The sequence below is a fragment of the Mandrillus leucophaeus genome, unplaced genomic scaffold (genome assembly GCF_000951045.1).
Source record: "Mandrillus leucophaeus isolate KB7577 unplaced genomic scaffold, Mleu.le_1.0 Scaffold331, whole genome shotgun sequence".
NCBI lineage: Eukaryota > Metazoa > Chordata > Mammalia > Primates > Cercopithecidae > Mandrillus > Mandrillus leucophaeus.
The window spans coordinates 156,600-178,474 of record NW_012103488.1 but is presented as its reverse complement, the minus strand read 5'-3'; the positions used below and the strand labels follow the sequence as shown (position 1 = coordinate 178,474).

At 35.5% G+C, this 21,875-nt stretch overlaps 1 protein-coding gene across 1 annotated transcript in view; it reads left to right on the top strand.

Annotated features, from left to right (window-relative positions):
* Window positions 1-20,016, top strand: part of HELLS (helicase, lymphoid-specific) — a 60,239-nt gene extending 40,223 nt beyond the window's left edge. The window contains 14 exon segments of the mRNA XM_011988458.1: window positions 381-577; window positions 2,009-2,105; window positions 3,038-3,146; window positions 3,149-3,171; window positions 7,532-7,693; window positions 9,681-9,820; window positions 9,908-10,046; window positions 11,504-11,587; window positions 11,668-11,787; window positions 12,761-12,877; window positions 14,166-14,325; window positions 15,348-15,444; window positions 15,523-15,599; window positions 19,461-20,016. Of these exon segments, the coding sequence (XP_011843848.1) occupies window positions 381-577; window positions 2,009-2,105; window positions 3,038-3,146; window positions 3,149-3,171; window positions 7,532-7,693; window positions 9,681-9,820; window positions 9,908-10,046; window positions 11,504-11,587; window positions 11,668-11,787; window positions 12,761-12,877; window positions 14,166-14,325; window positions 15,348-15,444; window positions 15,523-15,599; window positions 19,461-19,555 (1,617 nt within the window). The 3' untranslated portion in view covers window positions 19,556-20,016.
* The last annotated feature ends 1,859 nt before the right edge of the window (window positions 20,017-21,875 follow it).

The following is a 21,875-nucleotide window of genomic DNA, read 5'->3' as shown; positions in this document are numbered from 1 at the left end:
TGCGTATGGAACTAATAAAAACTCAATTTTTAGTAGTCTAGCATAACATTAATATCAAAACTTGGGAAAACATTAGAAAAGAAAGCTACAACTGCGTTGACTAAGGTCTGAATAGGGAAATCTTAAATTCAGAATAGGTGGAGTTCAAGCTTTATTGCGTATTTTAGTAGATAACTCTTCCAGGAACTGAAATATCTATCAATTTTAGGAATCCTTGTAAGTGGAGCAAATGAAAACATGATCATCTCAGTAGTTACTGAAATTACATTTGATAAAATTCAACATCCATCCCTCATAATAGATGTTTTATTTTTAGAATTCTTGTTAGAAAAATTGTGAGATCATTGTTTAAATATCTTTTTCCTCAATTCATTTTCTAGCATTGCTATTGGAAATACTTAATAGTAGATGAAGGACACAGGATTAAGAATATGAAGTGCCGTCTAATCAGGGAGTTAAAACGATTCAATGCTGATAACAAACTTCTTTTGACTGGTACTCCCTTGCAAAACAATTTATCAGAACTTTGGTCATTGCTAAACTTTTTGTTGCCAGATGTATTTGATGACTTGAAAAGGTGGGTAAGCCAGTTATTTAATGATTTAACCTCAAAAATCTGTGCTGTTAGTTAAAATTACTTTCTTTTCAGTAACTGAATTAAAATGCCAAATATTTGGCAAGTTCTTTTTGGTGTATATTGTATGTTCTACTCCTGTCACAAATTATGTGAGAGCAGATTAAGAAAAGATTATTTAAAACTTACTTGCGTTGGTTAAAGGAAGACTGCTGAATGCTACTTTAAGATAATATTTTTATAATAAGGTTCTTTTATGTGTTACCTCTGTAAAACATTTTAAGATGGATTTTTCTCATTATATCCTCATGAAACAACCAGGGACAATAGAGTTGTTAAATTATTCCCTATCTCATATAAAAGAAAACCTAGGTGTAGAGTTGTTACAAGGTAAGACTAGTTAGCACCAGAGCCAAAGTTAAAACTGAGGTCTCCCAATGTAAACATAGTGTTTTAATTCTCGAAACTATGTTTGAATCTTAGCTTATATAATAAAATCAGAAATAAAAGTAGTTTTCAGAAAGTAATTAGTAACTTCAGAATGGAGGAGGAGGTAATGTTAACATAATCTAAAACTGATTACAACGGAAATACAACCTGGGCAAAAAAGGTAATTTATACTTGTTTTGGCATCAGTGAAGGAAGTAAGCTAATTGGATGTGGAAATATAATTTTAAATTTTGGGAATTTATTTCAAATCTGGTTACTGAATGGTGTCTCAAGGTAGGCTACCTTATTGTGACTCTGGGCGCTATTATTGAAAGACAAGAATTCCAGGTACTATGCAGACATACTGAATTACAGTGTCAAGGTAGGAGTTGAGAATCTGAGTTTTTTGAACATCCTTCTGGTGATCCAAGTTTGGGAACTTCTAGTCTACTGCATAAATGTTACTAGCATTTTCCACAGTTGGATGTAATGTTACCTATTATATATTATTAATCTGCATGCTCATACTTAATTGCTCATTGTGATATATATATATATTTAACAGTGGGAAGGAATAAGCGTGTATAATATTGTCAAGTTATGTATATGTTGAATTTTAAAATATTGTAGTGGGCCATACTTAAGACTGGTGGAGAAAATCATGTGACTTTGGTTTTCAGAGATAGTTCTCACTTTTGTAAAGTAAAATTATAAATATATACCTTAATCTTATTTGGTTTTTATACTACTGTACGGTTGTTAATCTATTTATAAATCAGAAAAGTGTTCCCTTTAGGCTCACAGTTCTTGATGGTTCAGAAATCCAATCAATTTATCTTTGTTGTTTGAATGTGTTCTTTTCCATTATAATTTTTAAAAATTGCACCTAAGGATTTGGTGCAACAATACTATGTTTCAGTATCACAGATTATTACTGTAAATAGTCATGTATCATGTTGACATAACTGAATTTATGTGGTTAACTTAAACATTTTTCTCTTCCAGCTTTGAGTCTTGGTTTGACATCACTAGTCTTTCTGAAACTGCTGAAGATATTATTGCTAAAGAAAGAGAGCAGAATGTATTGCATATGCTGCACCAGGTTTTCTATGTTTTCTTATTCTGCTTAACCATAGGCTCAATAGAGTATAAAAGGAACTCTGGAGATCACCTGTCTAATCCTTTGTAGTGGAGATTTGAAAAATGAAGGTCCTCCTACATTTAAATGACTCCTTTGTTTTTTCTTCTCTTGAGTTTTATGACAGAACTCAAGTGCTTACCTAAGTTTTGTCCTTTTCAGATAGTATGCTCATTTTACCCCAATGGTAACGGAGAATTTTGTCAAGCACAAAACAGAAATTTGTGGTTTTTATGGAATGGTTTTTATGGAATGCTTGCCAATAATCCTTTTATAATTTACATCCTTGCATGACTGCTGTCTCATCTATTTTTATTGCTTTCTGTAATCCCTACCCCATCCTACCTATCTTTAATTTACAGAAACATTATCTTTCAAAGGTAATCTAGTCACATGAGCCTGAAAAGCTTCTCAGTTGTGGTGTAGCAATTTTATTCGAAGTCTTTATCATTTTTTCTGATATTAAAGTTTATACATGTTCATGAGAAAAATGTGAAGCAGGAGAGAACTGAAAAGTAAAAATATCACTTCCTCTTAAAATTGTACTTCCTAGCAGTGTATGTGGAATGATTGTGTTGTGTTATATGACAGTCCAGACTCTTTTCTGTCTTTGTGTAAACATGTGTGTTTTCTCTATATTTTATGAAGAAAAAGATTGTAAAAATAAAATTATTCCTTAAGATAGTCTTTTAAACAGTTACCAGAAGATTATTTTCCTTTTACTACATGTAGATTTAAATCAGTGGTTTTTAATAACTGCTTATTATCCCATTTTCCTGTTCTACTATAATTAATTATACCTATATCTTCCTCTTCAAAATTTTCTACAATATAAACAAGGTTGTAGTATCTCTACTTAACACTACACCTTTGCCCATTACTGGCTATTTCCTTAGGAAAGAATTCCTAGAATGTATGTGTTAGAATTTACAGATGATGGCTTCTTTGAAGGCAAATTGCCCTCCAGAAAAGATTTATATGACATACGTCCATATGAAAATACTTACTCAAGCTTCATACCAATTTTGAGGTTAGAAGTCCTTTACAGTGTGTTGCAGAGATTAAAAAGGATGATTATTGCTGAATTGAGATGTTTATAGATAGTTCCTTGTGACCGTATTCCAACATATGTTGGAATATTTATTTCTTAATGGTTTATAATAACTATGTTAAAATAAGTTAATGGTCTGTATGTTGTGAAGAATTTCTTTCCCCTCCTCACTTTTTGGGATAAACTTTGTTTATGGTGTCTTTTTGTGTGTTCATGTGCACAAGTGTGTGTGTTTATATTTAAAATTTTCTTTTTTTCCTGCTGTGACTAGCCAATGATTGAAATTTCAATGTGCCAATAGTTATAGAAGTTTTTAAATGTCCCAGTATGAATTATTGGGGTAAATGACTTATTTAGGAAGAGATGTGTTTCGACATCACATCCTCATCAGTAGTTAAATCCATATAGTGTAGCAAAGGATTAAGTTTCTCTTCTTAGGAAATTTAATTAGAGAGTCAAGACAATGAATATTTATAGAATTGGTCACTTACAGGTTACCTCACAGAGTATACAGGTAGATAGATATTCCTGAGAAATGATAATCTGCCTTTTGATTGAACATTTGTAGTGCTTGTCGTAGTTGATAATTCACTGGCATTATCCAGTGAATAATTGGAATTGAAGATAACTTCAAATTTCCATTAATATTAAGATATGATAATGGACTTTTATTATAAATCTATCCAAATTCAACAGTTTATCAAAAATAGGGGCAGTTTTTGAATGTTCTAGCAATAAGAATATTCTGTGCAGTACTGTGCTTAAATTTGAGTTTATATTACTTTTATGCTTTGTCCTAATTATGTTTTAATGCATTACTGGAGGAAAAAGCTTTCGTTCAAAATGAATTCAGATTAGTTGGAGATAGTTTTAAATCGCTAGTATATTTTCTTAACTATTTTCTATGTGCAGGAATTCTTTCCTTTTTTTAATGCAATGTTTGCATAGAGACGGGGTTTCACCATGTTAGCCAGAATGATCTCCATCTCCTGACCTCGTGATCCGCCTGCCTCGGCCTCCCAAAGTGCTGGGATTACAGGCGTGAGCCACCGCGCCTGGCTGGAAGTGTTTTAATATGTTTATGAAACATTTACATATTTTTCCTGATTTGCCTGTGGGCATATTTGTTTTTGGATTGATGTCTGTAGATACCAACACTGGTAATGTGTTTACTGTCTCTGTCAATAGTCTGGTAATAGTTTGCATAAACATTGCATAGTAAAAAAATTTTTTTTTTACTTTCCATTTAAAGTTATCTAAGCTTGCTACTTTTCTATTTCCGCCCCATATGGAAGGCCAAAAGCAGTATAACTTTTACAAATTATGTATTTAAAATTTTTTATTTTAAAATTGTGTGTACACAGTAAGATATTTTTAAATATGAAAATTTAGAAAATAAAAAGTAAAAAGCAAAACTTTCTGTTTTCCTTCTGCACTTACTTTCTTATCTCCAAAGTATAACTAATAGTTTTTTTTTTTTTTTTTGGAGACAGAGTTTCACTCTGTGCCCAGGCCTGGAGTGCAGTGGCGCGATGTTGGCTCACTGCAACCTCTGCCTCCCAGGTTCAAGCTATTTTTCCTGCCTCACCCTCCTGAGTAGCTGGGATTACAGGCGTGTGCCACCACACCTGGCTAATTTTTTTGTATTTTTACTGGAGACGAGGTTTCATCATGTTGGCCAGGCTGGTCTCAAACTCCTGACCTCAAGTGATCTGCCCGCCTCAGCCTCCCAAAGTTCTGGGATTACAGGTGTGAGCCACCGCACCCGGCCAACAGATTTTTTTTTTGTTTGTTTTTGGGAGACTCTGACATCCAGGCAGGAGAGTAGTGGTGCCATCGTTGGTCATTAGGTTGGTATCTGCAGCCTCCGACTCGTACTCCTGGGTTCAAGTGATCCTCCTGCCTCACCCTCCTGAGTTGCTGGAACCAAAGGTGCATGCCACCAGGTCCAGCTAATTTTTGGTCGATGGGTCTTGTATAACTCTTACTTGTTTCTGTCTGCTTAGAAAGCTTGTGTACTAGGAAAAACATATAAATACTTTTTTTATACATGTGTTTCAGCGGTATGGTGTGCCCCTTCTACATATTTGCCATTTCAGTTAACATCAAACTATAATATTTGTCAGTGGATGTGGTAGAAAAATATCTTGTTATTTCATGTTTTTCTTAAAGACATGGACATGTTTTATTTTTTTTATTTTTCTGAGACAGAGTCTCGCTTCGTTGCCCATGCTGGAGTATAGTGGTGTGATCTCAGCTCACTGCAAGCTCCGCCTCCCGAGTTCACGCCGTTCTCCTGCCTCAGCCTCCCAAGTAGCTGGGACTACAGGCGCCCGCCACTACGCCTGGTTAATTTTTTCTATTTTTTAGTAGGAGACGGGGTTTCACCGTGTTAGCCAGGATGGTCTCCATCTCCTGACCTCGTGATCCGTCCGCCTAGGCCTCCCAAAGTGCTGGGATTACAGGCGTGAGCCACTGCGCCTGGCTGGACATGTTTGTGGGCATATTTATAAAACATTTACATATTTTTCCTGATTTGCCTGTGGACATATTTGTTTTTGGATTAGTATCTGTAGTTACCAACACTGGTGATGTGTTTACTATCTCTGGTAACAGTCTATGATTAGCCCTATACCTGTTGGGTATTTAAATCCAGAGTCCTGAAAATGAGCTTTATTATATATGATTACTATATGTAAACCATTGTTAGTATTTAAAGGTAGGAGTATAAAGAGTATACAATTTTTTATTTTTTATTATTATTACTTTTTTTGAGTCGAAGTCTCTGTCGCCCAGGCTAGAGTGCAGTGCCACGATCTTGGTTCACTGCAACCTCCATCTCCCAAGTTCAAGCCATTCTCCTGCCTCAGCCTCCGAGTAGCTGGGATTCTGTAATCCCCCCACCACACCTGACTAAAGTTTTTGTATTTTTTTTAGTAGAGACCGGATTTCACCATGTTGGCCAGGCTAGTCTCAAACTTCTGACCTCAGGTGATCTGCCCACCTCTGCCTCCTAAACTGCTGGGATTACAGGTGTGAGCTACCGCGACTGACCTAGAGTATACAATGATTTCAAACAAGTGTTTGTTCTCTTTTAATGACCCAAATATTTTAATAATGGCATAATCGTCTGTTGCTTCTGTGTTCTTTTTATAAATGTGATAATCATTTGTAACCACCTCAGCTGATGAAAGAATAATTTTAAACCTGAAACTTTAGAACTTACAGAAGAAACTTGTATGTCTGCATCACTAGGTCAGCTGGCTTTTTACTGAGTCTAAAACCTCATTCTATTAAAAAATTTAAGTTTTTTTTAAAGCTTTTAATTTTTTGGGTACATGGTAGGTGTATATATTTATGAGCTATATGTTTTCATATTGATACAGAAATGTAATGCATGATAATCATATCATGGAGAATGGGGTATCCATCCCCTCAAGCATTTATTATCCTTTTTTAATTTTAATTTTAATTATCCTGGATTAGTGATCCAGTTACACATGATCCAGCTATATATCTTTTTTTTTTTTTTTTTTTTTGTGGAGACAGAGTCTTGCTCTGTCACCCAGGCTGGAGTGCAGTGGCACATTCTCTGGCTCACTGCAACCTCTGCCTCCTGGGTTCAAACAATTCTCCTGCCTCAGCGTCTTGAGTAGCTGGGATTATAGGCACCCACCAGCAAGCCCAGCTAATTTTTGTATTTTTAGTGGAGATGGGGTTTTACCATGTTCACCAGGCTGATCTCAAACTCCTGACCCAGGTGATTCTCCTGCCTCAGCCTCCCAAAGTGCTGGGATTACAAGCGTAAGTCACTGCACCTGGCCTCCAGTTATACTCTTCCTTATATTTTAAAATGTAACAGTTAAATTACTGTTGACTGTAGTCACCCTTTTGTGCTACGAAATACTAGGTCTTATTATTTCTATTTTTTGTACTCATTATTTAAAAAAATTTTTTAAAGTTTTTATTCATTTTTATTGTTTCCCCTTTTGTATGGTGCTGATAAAATCTAATTTTAAAAGTTGTAGGCTATAACTGAAACTTTAACCCTAAGAAATACAAATGCTACCTTTATATTTTTACTTTTAAAATTATTTGAGATAGATTCTTAACAGTTTTTAAGAGAAAAGTAAATTCTGAAATGCTGCTGACAAATACTGTGAGTTTACCATTTGGTCTGGTCTGGGAAAATCTCAAGAAGATATTTTCACCTTTTGAGATTTGATATTACTTATATAGGAAGTCAAAAGATAAGGTAAAGGAGTATATGGGGACAGTATTCCTTGAAAAAATAAGAATGTTTAATACTCATATTTTTCTGTTCATGTTTTAATTTTAGATTTTAACACCTTTCTTATTGAGAAGACTGAAGTCTGATGTTGCTCTTGAAGTTCCTCCTAAACGAGAAGTAGTTGTTTATGCTCCACTTTCAAAGAAGCAGGAGATCTTTTATACAGCCATTGTGAACCGTACAATTGCAAACATGTTTGGATCCAGTGAGGTATAGTGGTTTTGAAATGTATTGTAAAGGAAACTTGACATAAAATTTCTCTTTTTTCCCCTTTTTTTTTTGAGACAAGATGTTGCTTTGTCACCCAGGCTGGAGTGCAGTGGCACAATCGCTGCTCACTGCAGCCTTTACCTACCTGGCTAATTTTTTTGTAGAAACTGGCTTTTTGCCATGTTTCCCAGGTTGGTCTCAGACTCCTGGGCTTAAGCAGTCCGCCCACCTTGGCCTCCCAGAGTGCTGGGGTTACTGGTGTTAGCAATTGCGCCTGGCCTAAATTCCAGTTTTAATGGCCCCTTGTTTATTTTCAGGACGTGGGTGAATTTGTATCTGGGGTATAAGGCATAAGGCCAAGTGGCAAAAGTTGTTTCCTAGTATCTGCAGTCCTGCTAAAATGTAAGTGATAATCCTTGTATTAATTACTTTGCAGTCATCTGGAATACTTATTAAAAATTTAGGCCTGGCACAGTGGCTCCTCATGCCTGTAATCCCAGCACTTTGGGAGGCCGATGCGGGCAGATCACCTGAGGTTGGGAGTTTGAGACCAGCCTGACCAACATGGAGAAACCCTGTCTCTGCTAAAAACACAAAATTAGCTGGGCGTGGTGGCACATAGCTGTAATCCCAGCTACTCAGGAAGGCAGAGGCAGGACAATCGCTTGAACCTGGGAGGTGGAGGTTGGAGGTGGAGGTTGCGGTGAACCGAGATTGCGCCATTGTACTCCAGCCTGGGCAAGAAGAGCGAAAATCCGTCTCAAAAAAAATAAATAAAATAAAATAAAAATTTAGATTTCTGTGCAGATTAACTCTAAACGCTTTCTGGGGTTGAGCTTGGAAATTCATTTTTAACAAGCACACAGTTATTTGAGAATCCCTGTACTAAGGACTTGGCAACTAGACTAATCTCCAAATATACAGCATCCAAAATCTGTATATTTGCTCCAAAATTTGAAACTTTGTGAGTGCTGATACGACACTCAAAGGAAATGCTTACTGGAGCATTTCTGTTTTCCCGTTAGGGATGTTCAACCTGTACAGTTTCCTTGCTGAAGGTTATTGAGAACCAAAAGGATTAATAATCACTTTGATGATTATTATCACCCACCATATTATAGGAGACAGAGGTAGGGTGTTATTATCATTTAACTCAAGGAGACCCTTAAGTTTGTTTAACTGTCCAGATTTTTTATTGTCCACTATGGACCTATAGATTTTCTTTTCAAAATATTTATTGTCATGCATTTTTAAACAATAGAACCACCAGACTCTCTTCTCCCTCTTTTTTTTTTTTCTTTGAGACAGAGTCTTGCTCTGTTGCCCAGGCTGGAGTGTAGTGACATGATCTTGGCTCACTGCAAGCTCCGCCTCCTGGGTTCACGCCATTCTCTTGCCTCAGCCTCCCAAGTAGCTGGGACTACAGGCACCCGCCACCATGGCTGGCTATGTTTTTCTGTTTTTTTAGTAGAGATGGGATTTCACCATGTTAGCCAGGATGGTCTCGATCTCCTGACCCAGGTGATTCACCCGCGTTGGCCTCCCAAAGTGCTGGGATTACAGGCGTGAGCCCAGCCTCTTCTCTCTTTTTAATAATTAATTATAATTAAAGGAAAGATCTAGCTATTTACAAATTTACATTATTTGTCTGTTAATGAGCAATTTCATGCAGTGTTAACCAGTCTGAAGAAATATCCTCTGTAGTGCAAATTTCTGGAGCCGTATTTCATCTTTAAGGTATTGAATCCTTTTGTGTAAGTTCAAAGTAGTTTTATTCGCCCTTCATTTTTCCCTATTGAGATACGAAGGCCCTTCCTCTTACTTTCAGATATTGTCGTCCATGTTAAAATTAAACTAATTTCCTACAACATTTGTATTTGTCTATAGATTGTCATTGTGTACATAAAGTATGCCTTATTTTGTTTACATTTAGAACCTAAGGATATAGCTTTGTAAACAGGCTTTCCTTTAATTCATTCCCTTTTAGAAAGAAACAGTTGAGTTAAGCCCTACTGGTCGACCAAAACGACGAACTAGAAAATCAATAAATTACAGCAAAATAGATGATTTCCCTAATGAATTGGAAAAATTGATCAGTCAGATACAGCCAGAGGTGGACCGAGAAAGGTTTGAATTTGAAAATGAATTTAAGTATTCTTTAAACTGGGACCATTTTTTGTGTTTCTCATGTGTATGCATTATTTGTTTTGGTAGAACTGTTGTGGAAGTGAATATCCCTGTAGAATCTGAAGTTAATCTGAAGCTGCAGAATATAATGATGCTACTTCGTAAATGTTGCAATCATCCATATTTGATTGAGTATCCTATAGACCCTGTTACACAAGAGTTTAAGGTGAATACTATTTAATTGTAATTCACTGTTTTGATTTATATTACTTTTATATTGGTGGAAGATGTTACTTTGTTTTGATTATAATTATTAAAAATAAGTATGGTGCTATTTGTCATTAAGATTGTAATCCTTCAGTAAGCTAAGACAATCTTCTCTCCGAAATTTCAGAGAACCTTTGCAGGGTTAGAGAAATGGTCACTTTCTATGAGCAACTAGTTTTTTTTATTTTTTTATTTTTTATAGAGACAGGGTCTTGCTGTGTTTCTCAGTCTGGTCTCAAACTCCTGATTTCTCAGGCAATCCTGCCTCAGCCTCCCAGAGTGCTAGGATTACAGGCAAGAACCACCATGCCTGGCCTCTATGCAACTAATATTTTTATTTACATGTTTTATGTGAACAGCTAATAATTCTAAATTTAGTAATTGATTTGTACTCTGCATATTTACTTGCTATATTTTAGAGAGAGTGGTCATCTTTTCACTGTTTCATTTATTATTAATATGTGGCTTATCAAAATCAGCCTGGTTGCTCATTACTTAAAGATCAACAGATAGCCATAGAATAAAACTAATTTTTATTTGGAGGTTTTCACATTAAATAAATGAAGTTGCTTTCTTCGGTAGTTGATAGAAAGATAGCATAATATTAATAGAAATAAATTCTTAGTAACCCTCAATAACCCTTGTTTTGAAGTAGTTTACAATAGACTTTTCCACTTCTGGCAATATTGACATTTTGGGCCAGATAATTCTTTCTTAGGAGGTAATGTTCTGTGCACTTAGGACATTTAGCAGCATCCCTGTCTTCTACCCGTTAGATGCCAATAATATTCACTTTCCTCAGTTATGACAACTAAAAAGTTTGCTGCCACCACCAAATATACCCTGGAGATAGGTGGAGGGCAAAATTGTCCCCATTTGAGAGGTGCACTGCTTTACATCTTTATTAGAGTAAGAAAGAAGACAAAACTTTCCCACTCAGATGGAAGTAGCTCTCTCATGAAGTCATTTCACCAGAAGGTGAAAGAGTCTTTATCCACAGTATTTGGATTACTTATCAGCTCCTGTATTTTCTCTAATTTCTGGTAAGAATTCTAGCAGTAGTTTACCTATACATTTAGTTGGAAATAATTCAATTATAAAGAATAAGCCTGAGTATGTACCCATTAAGTTTGACATAATTGTTCTCTTTCACAACGTCTTGGAGGGAGGAGTGTTGAGGTTAGATCAAAGTTATATTTGTATTTTATTTTGTTTTTGTGAAGTTGCTGGTTTTACGTTCTAGAGTACGTCTTTGAGTAATAACTATCTTCTGATTTACAAAGATTGAGTAACAGGTCAGTTTTTAAGTTTTTTAAGTGACTTGGCATTGAAAATTGAACTTTCCAAATGGCTTTTGTTTTAACAAAGCAAATGACATTTTTCTCTCAATTTTTTCTCTCTTTGCCCATTTTTAAGATCGATGAAGAATTGGTAACAAATTCTGGGAAATTCTTAATTTTGGATCGAATGCTACCAGAACTAAAAAAAAGAGGTCACAAGGTGATACTTTTGATTGGAATTTTGGATTGTTCAATTATTTTTTTATTAATTGTTATAAATATTAAGATGTTTTATTTCAGGTGCTGCTTTTTTCACAAATGACAAGCATGTTGGACATTTTGATGGATTACTGCCATCTCAGAGATTTCAACTTCAGCAGGCTTGATGGGTCCATGTCTTACTCAGAGAGAGAAAAAAATGTAAGACTACTTATGTCATATATCCCAAACGATTCTTTTATAATTCCTATCTTGATTTCTGAAGTAATATTCTAAATAGACCCACAAATTGATAAAAAGATACAAATGACCAGAAACCCTGTGGTTTTATCAAAAACAAACATTTTGATTTAGTACTAAGAAGTCTTAATTTTTGATTCAAGTGTATATATCTTCTGGCACAATCTTAATAATATCCTACTTAGCCATCACTGTAAGAATATTGGGATAGTAGGAAATTTTTTGTCTTTTTGCCCTGTTCTTAACTTTCTCTTTTGAAAATATCAACTGTATGGCAAAGTTGAAAAGAAAAAAAGCAACTGTACATCCGCCTACAATGTGCTGCTAACATTTGACTATACCTTTTTAAAAACACGTTTCCTGTAATAGCAGCGTTGCTGTATCCATTCAACATTTAATCCTGTTTTTTTTGGTGCATTTTAAAATAAATTATAGATGATACTACCCTTTTCCGTAATGACTTCAGCATATTTTATCTTTTGGGGTAAAATTTACATATACTGAAGCAAATAATGTATACATTTGCTGAATCTTTCTGACAAATGGCGTATGTAAATTTATACCTAATCCCTATTAAGATATAGATGTTACCATGAGCCCAGAAAGTTTCCTGTGCCCCCTTCTAGTCAGTTCACCCTCCCAGTCACCCCATGTGTAAAGACAACAACTACAATTTTTTCATCATTTTTTGATACTAGCTTTTCTTAAACATTGTTGTGATACATGGTTTTTAACAAAATTAAGGTCTCTTTAATATAGGTGCTTGGATGATAAAAGGTAACAGCACAGATTTTGTTAACATAATTGTTTTATAGATCTGAATGATTTGTTTGGCCTCCTTTAACTCTTTAATAGTTGTAACAAAACATTTTTCTCCTTCAGTCTTGTTGGTAGATTGGTAGATCTGTTGTATTTACATCCTTTTTGCTTTTAGATGCACAGCTTCAACATGGATCCAGAGGTATTTATCTTCTTAGTGAGTACACGAGCTGGTGGCCTGGGCATTAATCTGACTGCAGCAGATACAGTTATCATTTATGATAGTGATTGGGTAAGTTGGATGTACCGAAAGGAATATGCTGATTTTATTTTCATTTAGATTTTTTTTTTTTTTGAAATGGAGTCTCACTCTGTCGCCCAGGCTGGAGTACAGTGGCATGATCTCGGCTCACTGCGACCTTCACCTCCCGGGTTCAAGTGATTCTCTTTCCTCAGCCTCCCAAGTAGCTGGGACTACAGGTGTACACCCCCATGCCTGGCTACTTTTTGTGTTTTTAGTAGAGACAGAGTTTCGCCATGTTGGCCAGACTTGTCTCGAGTCCTTATCTCAGGTGATCCGCCCACCTCGGCCTCCCAAAGTGCTGGCCTTATAGGCTTGAGCCATCACGCCCAGCCTGCATTCTGAATTTTTAAAAGTTTTTTGAGATGGAATTTCGTTCTTCTTGTCCAGGCTAGAGTGCAATGGCGCAGACTCGGCTCACTGCCTGCGCCTCCTGGGTTCAAGTGATTCTCCTGCCTCAGCCTCCCAAGTAGTTGGGATAACAAGTTCCTGCCACCATGCCCAGCTAATTTTTGTATTAGAGATGGGGTTTCACCGTGTTGGCCAGGCGGTCCCGAACTGACGTCAGGTGATCCACCCTCCTCAGCCTCCCAAAGTGCTGGGATTACCAGCATTACCAGCATGAGCCACCACGCCCAGCCATTCTGAATTTTTAATTTTTAATTGTACATGTTACAAATTTACTTATCTATTTTGAAAAGATACCCATTTTCAGCTAAGAGTTATTTCTTCATAAAGTTTTCTGCATGTAAAAATTGAATTTTTTTTTTTACTTTTGTTTTTAGAGACAGGATCTCACTTTTATCACCCAGGCTTCAGTGCAGTGACACCATCACGGCTCAGTAGCCTTGACCTTTTGGGTTCAAGTGATCCTCCCACATCATCCTCTTGAGTAGCTGGGTTTATGAGTATGTGCTACCATGCCCACAAAAAATGTAAAAATTAGTGAGACCACGCCTCACTGTTTTGCCCAGGCTGGTCTTGAGCTTTTATCCTCACATGATTCTCCTGCCTTGGCCTCCCAAAATGCTGAGATTACAGAAGTGAGTCATTGTGCCCAGCCTGAAATGTTTTCTTTGGGGTATTTAAACTTTTTTGTTAATATTGCCAAGGATCCGTGGAATGATAATTTTATCTATGAAGCCACTCTGGAAGTTTAAATTAAGACACCACTATTTAAAAGTTCGTGACTACATTATTCATGTTGAGTTTATCCACATGAGTTTACGTTAATTTTAAGCTAATACCGTTAAATGTTATTTTTCTTTTTAACTTTAAGAACCCCCAGTCGGATCTTCAGGCCCAGGATAGATGCCATAGAATTGGTCAGACAAAGCCAGTTGTTGTTTATCGCCTGGTTACAGCAAATACTGTTGATCAGAAAATTGTGGAAAGAGCAGCTGCTAAAAGGAAACTGGAAAAGCTGATCATCCATAAAAGTAAATAACACTTACGTAGTGCTTTATTGTTTAAATTGTACATTATGTGTTGTGGATTTTTGTAATTGTTTTTATTTTCTTTATGAAATGTTACAGCCTGGGCTGGGTGCTGTGTCTCACACCTATAATCCCAGCACTTTGGGATGCCGAGGTGGGTGGATCACGAGGTCCGTTTAAGACACCGTTTAATTTTTTTACCCAGGTTGTTCTTGAACACCTGGACTCAAGTGATCATCCTGCCTCAGCCTCTCCAAGTGTTGGGGTTATAGATGTGAGCCACTGTGCTCAGCCTTATTGTCAGTTTTTTAGTAGATTAATTTTGTAGAAAATTTTGAAGGGATTTTTTTAATGCTGACATTTTTCAGTTGAGTTATTACATATATAAAGCAAAATGCACAGATATTAAATGTACAGGTTAATGAAGTTAGACCAGATGTATGTACTCATACGTAACTATCATCCAGATCAGGGTAGCATTTTCATCATCCAAGAAATTTTCTTTGTTCACCCTTTCCTGTAATTCCTATGCTCCGCTTAACATCACTAGGAAGCAACCAGTATTCTGATTTTTTTCACATTGTTGAGTCTTTTCTTTGTTTAGCTGTTTCATCGAATATATTTTTTCAGAGTCATCTGTGTTGTTTTTAGTAGAATTTTTTTTTAAATTGGTGAATAGTTAGTTTTTTCCATTCCCTTGTTGGTTGACATTTAAATTATTTCTAGATTCTGGTTATTATGAATAAGCTGGTCCTGTACAAGTCTTTGTGGACATATGCATTTTTTGGTCCTTCATCTTAGGGAGGGTGCGTGTTTAACTACTGGAAACTACCAACCTTTTCCAAAGTGGACGTACCATTTTCCACTCCTACCAGCAAAGCCTGAGAGTTTTATTTGCTTTTATTCTTTATCAACACTTGTTTTTTGCCATCCTTCTTAATGCAAGCCATTGTGATTGGTTTGTAATATGTTGTGTTGTAGTTTTAAAAGGAATTTTAATATTTTTAATTTCTCATTTTTTTTAGATCATTTCAAAGGTGGTCAGTCTGGATTAAATCTGTCTAAGAATTTCTTAGATCCTAAGGAATTAATGGAATTATTAAAATCTAGAGATTATGAAAGGTGAGTTTTTAATTTTAGAAAGATTTAATTTGTAGCTTTGAATTATTCACATATACTTGAATACTTTGTTTTCTATAGGGAAATAAAAGGATCAAGAGAGAAGGTCATTAGTGATAAAGATCTAGAGTTGTTGTTAGATCGAAGTGATCTTATTGGTAAGTATCATGCTTTTTCTTAATGGAAGCTTCAAAACATATACATAATTAGCATAATATAATGAACCCCTTTTATAATTCATTCAGCCACACATATCTAATCTTGTTTTATTGTCATTTTGCTTCTCAGAGTATTAAAATCAAATCTCAGACATAATGACATTTTGCCCATAAATGTCATTGTCTTTAACTTTTTCCGTAATTCAGATATTTTCTGTAAACTGGTAAATAACACTTTTGTAAATATATTCAAGTTCCTGTCTTAGTTAAGAATACCAGTGCTTTGTTTTCGTATTTTTCATCATACCAGGAGGCACATCATGTCTGGGTTTCTTATTTCCAGTGAGCTAAGATTAATCAAGATAATATTACAAAATGTCTTGTCAGCCTTCATCCTTTATTTAATATGATGGTTTAGTTTAGTTTAGTTTAGTTCAGTTCAGTTTATTTTTGGAGACGGAGTCTCACTCTGTCGCCCAGGCTGGAGTGCACTGACACAATCTCAGCTCACTGCAACCTCAGCCTCCTGGGTTCTAGCAATTCTCCTGCCTCAGCCTACCCAGTAGCTAGTATTACAGTCGCCTACCAGCACGCCTGGCTAATTTTTGTATTTTTAGTAGAGACAGGGTTTCGCCATGTTGACCAGGCTGGTCTTGAACTCCTGACCTCAGGTGATCTGCCCACCTCAACCTCCCAAAGCACTGGGATTACAGGCGTGAGCCACTGCGCCTAGCCTAACATGATTTTTAGTATCCTTTAAAAATGGTTGATTAGAACCATTATTAACTAAATCATTACAAAGTGATGATTTTCTTGTTCTGTTATTCTTTTATTAGCTGGGTTATTTAAGAACTTTCCCTTACAGTTTTCCTGAGATAGAAGAGGGGCAGGATATATTGCTTCTTTTTTTCATCAGTTTTTAGAATACTACCTTATGATCTGACACCTACAGTGATGACCATGGATTATTTTGAAAACAAAACATTTTCTTATTCTCTGTGGCCTTTCTCTTCACTTTCTTGCTTTGGTATCTTCTGAAGAGCAAAATTTTTATATTTTGATGAATTCCAGTTTTAACGAATTTTTTCTGTCACTCATGATTTTTGTGTCTTGTCTAATTACTCTTTTCTTAATTCAAGGTGTTGATATTTTCTTTTAACAGTTTTATAGTTTTTGCTCTTACATTTAGGTCTATGATCTATTTTCAGTGAATTTTCATCTTTTTGCATGTCAATATCCATTTGTTAGAAGTTGTTCCTTTTTTTGTTGGATTGCCTTGTCATCCTTGATGAAAATCATTTGATCATAAATACAAGGTTTTACTTCTGTATTCTCAATTCTGTTCCATTGAGCACTGTGGTATTCCTATGCCGGTATTGCACTGATTTAATTAAGGTAGCTTTATGGGAAGTGTACTTTCTCTGGTTTTGTTCTTTTTCAAGATTATTTTAGATATTCTGGATTATTTGCATGTTTATTTGAATTTTAACTTTGAAATGGTTTAGGGAGAAATATGAGAAATACAACAGTATGGTCAAATCTTAAATATATTAAAAAACAACGTATGAGGTATGTAAGGGCTGTTTAACATCTGATAATATTAATACAATCCATATTAATTAAATAATGGAGAACTAGATGATCACCTAATTAGATACCAAAACCCAACTTGCCATAACATCATAATCATCTTCATAATTTTTTTGGTTTGAGACAAGGTCTCGTTCTGCCATGGAGGCTGGAGTTCAGTGGTGTGATCATGGCTTACTGCAACTTTAACCTGCTGGGGGCAGTCAATCCCTACACCTCAGCCTTCGGAGTTAATGGTATTGCAGGTGTGATTGCTACACCCTGCTAATTCTGTTTTGTGTATTTTGTAGAGACGGGTTTGCCATGTTGCTCAAGATGGTCTCACACTCCTGGGCTCAAGTGATCTGTCTCCCTCGGCCTCCTAAAGTGCTGGCATTATCGCGCTTTTATTTGCAAGTTTTCTGGTTTGATTATCTTCATTGGAAGTCCAAGGGAATCTAGAATTTTTTAAAACAGAATTTAAGAAGATTGCTTATTAATAATATGTGTAACAGCAGTAATTGTTTAATAATGATGGTTTTTACAACAGCTACAAAACTACCATGCCTACAATTAAAGTTTAACAGTTTTTGACACGTTTATGTAAGGACAGAATTATGCAACATTGAAAGACATTAATAGAAAGACCGAGTAAACATACAGATTTAGCTGTATTTGTGGATATGAATGGTTACTACAAAGTATAAGTCAGTGTTCCCCAAAACTAACTTATATTCTTGAATTTTTCTTCTAATTAAAATCCTAGAATGACGACCGGGTGCGGTGGCTCACGCCTATAATCCTAGCACTTTGGGAGGCTGAGGCAGGTGGATGGCCTGAGCTCAGGAGTTCGAGACCAGCCTGGGCAACACGGTGAAGCCCTGTCTCTACTAAAATAGAAAAAATTAGCCGGGCATGGAGGCATGTGCCTGTAATCCCAGCTACTCAGAAGGCTGAGGCAGGAGAATTGCTAGAACCTGGGAGGTGGAGGTTGCAGTGAACGGAGATTGTGCCACTGCACTCCAGCCTGGGTGACAGAGCGAGACTCTGTCTCTTTAAAAAAAAAAAAAAAAAAAAATCCCAGAATGACTTTTTGTAAGACAGACTGTTAAAATTTATATGAAAGAGTAGTAAAGGGCCAGAACCAAGACAGTTTTGAAAAACAAGGTATTCTATACCGGGTATAAAGTCTTATTAAAAATTAAATAGTCATAATAATCAGATGGTAGAATTAGCACATGGTGTGATACATTGGCTAGAAGTACAATATGGTGAATCTAGAAGGGCAGCTTTCGTGAAAAGCTAGTAAATGTCAAATGGAATTTCATACCACTGATAGGAAATTCCAATTAATCAATAGATGATCTGGGGAAATAGTAATTAATAGGGGAAAAATTAACTTAGATTCTCCTCACCTCACAATACATTTACAGACTTCAGATTGAGCAATCCATGTGTTCAAAACCTAAATATTAAAGGTAGAATTTAACCAAAAAAATAGGAAAATATATTTATGATTTTAGAATTAGAAAATAATTCTTTATAATACAGAAATCACAAATTATATGATAGGTTTCATAGATTTTAATTACATTAATAGGAAGGACTACTATAAAACAGATGCCACCATAAAGAGATAAGAGAGAAACCACAAATAATATTTGCAACATATAACAAGAAGTGTTTAGGATATGCAAGTAAATACAAGTTGATAATAAAAATGGATAATATAAGAGCAGGCTGTTACCGAGAGAAAGAAATGTCTAATGAACATACAAGGATGATTAGAAATCAGTAATACAAATTAAAATCAGAGATTTCATTTCACAGCTGTCATGTTGATAAAAATTTAGGAGACTTCATATTGTCATTGATTCAAAATGTTTCTCAAGGTAAGCTTTTCATACTGTGTTTTCAGCTTTTAGATGAACCATAAATGGGCCTCTGTTTAAAACATTTCTGAAAGCATGATTCAAATAGATGTTGTTTATTGCTCTTTAACTTTTTTATCTTACCTTAAATTCAGCAAAAGAGATTTTGACTTGCAAACTGATGCTTTAGATTGTATGCTCCCAAGAGGCTGATTCTAGTTGTTGTATTAAGAATAGGGTACCTTTTTGCTTTCACTGCTATTAAATCTTGGTGATTAAGGAAGAGAGTACCCTATATTACTGTGAGTTTTATAATTTTGGATAGATGACTCACTTCTGATAACATTATATTGGATGTTTCTTTTACGATTTCTTCTTCTTATACTTCTAAAATGTACCTGTTTTAATATTTTTCCCTTAGATCAAATGAATGCTTCAGGACCAATTAAAGAGAAGATGGGGATATTCAAGATACTAGAAAATTCTGAAGATTCCAGTCCTGAATGTTTGTTTTAAACTGGAGCTCAAAAATAGATTTTATGTTTACGTCTAGTGATTTCCCTGTATTGGGTTTGAAATACTGATTGTCCACTTCACCTTTTTTATTATATCAGTTGACATGTAACTAGTACTATGCGTACTTAAATAGATGGTAATTTTCTGAGCCTTACCAAGAACAAAGAAGTACCCATATTAAGTTTAGATTTTCAGTTAATTTTTGAGACTGAGTAGTATTCTTGGATACAGGCCGATGTGTACTTAACTACTTCCAGATTTATACAGTCTTCCTGTGGAAGTTTAGTAAATGTCTTTTTCCCTCCTTTCTTCTAGTAATGCAGTTCATGGGTACTTCAGTTATGAAGTAGGCTTTTCATGGGGAGAGATTGGGATTATGCTCTCTATTGTTTAAGACATTGTTTGATTTTAGAGTCTATTTCTGTGAGATAGTTTACCAAATAAATGTTCCTTATAAGATGATCTCATTAAATTATTTTTTCAGGAATAGCTTAGGTGCAATAATAGCAAAAGACTTGACTGTCAGTAGGATTTGATTATTTTGCTTTCTTGGTTTCATTCACTAGTACTATAGGAGTGTGTCATATAAAAGATTTCAAGTGGACGTTCTGTTAGCACAAGAGAAGTTTCTGAATGAAACTTTAGGGCGTTGACAAATGACTAGAAATTGGAAATGGTAGTATATCGTGCAAAACAAGACAGATCCTGAAAATTTATAGTGGTTAACTAGAACCAAATAGAAGAGAACAGGCCTTAGGAGTATGTAAGTAATGCAAAATCCGTAATAGAACAGCATAAAGGCCAAAAGGGGTACAATTTAGACCCTGTGTGAAAGGATATCAGGCAGTGAGGAAGAGAAATCCTGAATGTACCCTGGAGAGGGGACATACTCCATGAGCCATACATTTCTGTGCTGGTGTTTATTTCATGGAAAAATATTGCTGTTGCCATCCATATTCAAATGTAGATCAGATGATCTGTTTGGGATAATGAAACTGTCACTTAAGAAAAACTTAAATTCTTTTTTTCCTGTGTCCTGTTTGCACAGGTCTTTTTTCTTTAAAATTTTTATTTCAGTAGTTTTGGGTTACAGGTGGAAAGTTTTGGTTATATGACTAAGTTCTTTGGTGGTGAAGAAAAACTTCAGATAGAACATTTGGTTAAATAAAAGACTATAGAGCAGGTTTATTTGTTTTGTAAGTGAAAATGTTAACCCATCACATAAGCATGCTGACCTAGGCTTGCTTGAAACTCGTGATCTTGTCCTTAGCGACCCAGTCTTTTCTGTTACATTGTCCTAAATGACTGATTTCATAGTTTTACTCTGTCATTGCATGTCTCATATCTTCTCCCTCTCACTTTGCTCCCTATCGCCCTGAGAAAATAGACACAATCAGAAAAGAATCTTTAAAAGTTGTTACCATTGCATCTGTAAACCTAGCATCTATGCCTATCTGTCCTTTATTATATACTATGGATATATTGTTTGTCCTAGCTTGAGCCAATTGTAATGTCTCATTTCCTTCATACCAAAACTCCTTGAAAAAGAATTCTGTTATCACAAAACTCCTTGCCTGTATTCATTGTTTTTAGTTTGTTCTGTTTTTTTTCTGAACCAATTCCAATCAGATATTGATTTCCATTGGAGCCGTTTTTTTTTTAAGGTCTCGTGACGTCAGTGAATTCATTTTACTTGATCTTTTAGCAGCATTTCATACAGTTGTTGACTCTTCTCCATTAAAACACTTACTTTATTTGGCTCCTAGCAAACATATTTGCCTGCTTTTTCTTCCTATTTCTCTGACTCTTTTCTCAGTTTCCTTTGCTGTTTCCTTTTCTGTCCTCTAAATATTGGAATATCCTAAGCCTAGTTTGGGATTCCCTTGATGGTCTTCATTTCTTCAATAGGAGCTGTGCTGATGACTCAAATTTATATCTCCAACCAGAACCTTTCTCCTGAATTCCAGATTCACATATCCAACTGTTTACTAGGTGCTTGATAACTATATCTGTACTTTTCATCTTGTTTAATCCGAATTTGCTTCTTTTGCGTTTTCCTTAGTTCAATAAATGACAACTTTATTCTTCCAGTTGTTTAAACCAAAAATCTTGTCTTCTCTTTCTTCCCTCACATTTCACATTTCACATTTCACATCTGATTCTAAAGGAAATCTCGTTGTCTATACTTTTTCTTTTTTTTTTTCCCTTTTTTTGAGTCTCGCTCTGTTGCCCAGGCTGGAGTGCAGTGGTGCAGTCTCGGCTCACTGCAACCTCTGTGTCCTGGGTTCAAGCGATTATCCTGCCTCAGCCTCCTGAGTAG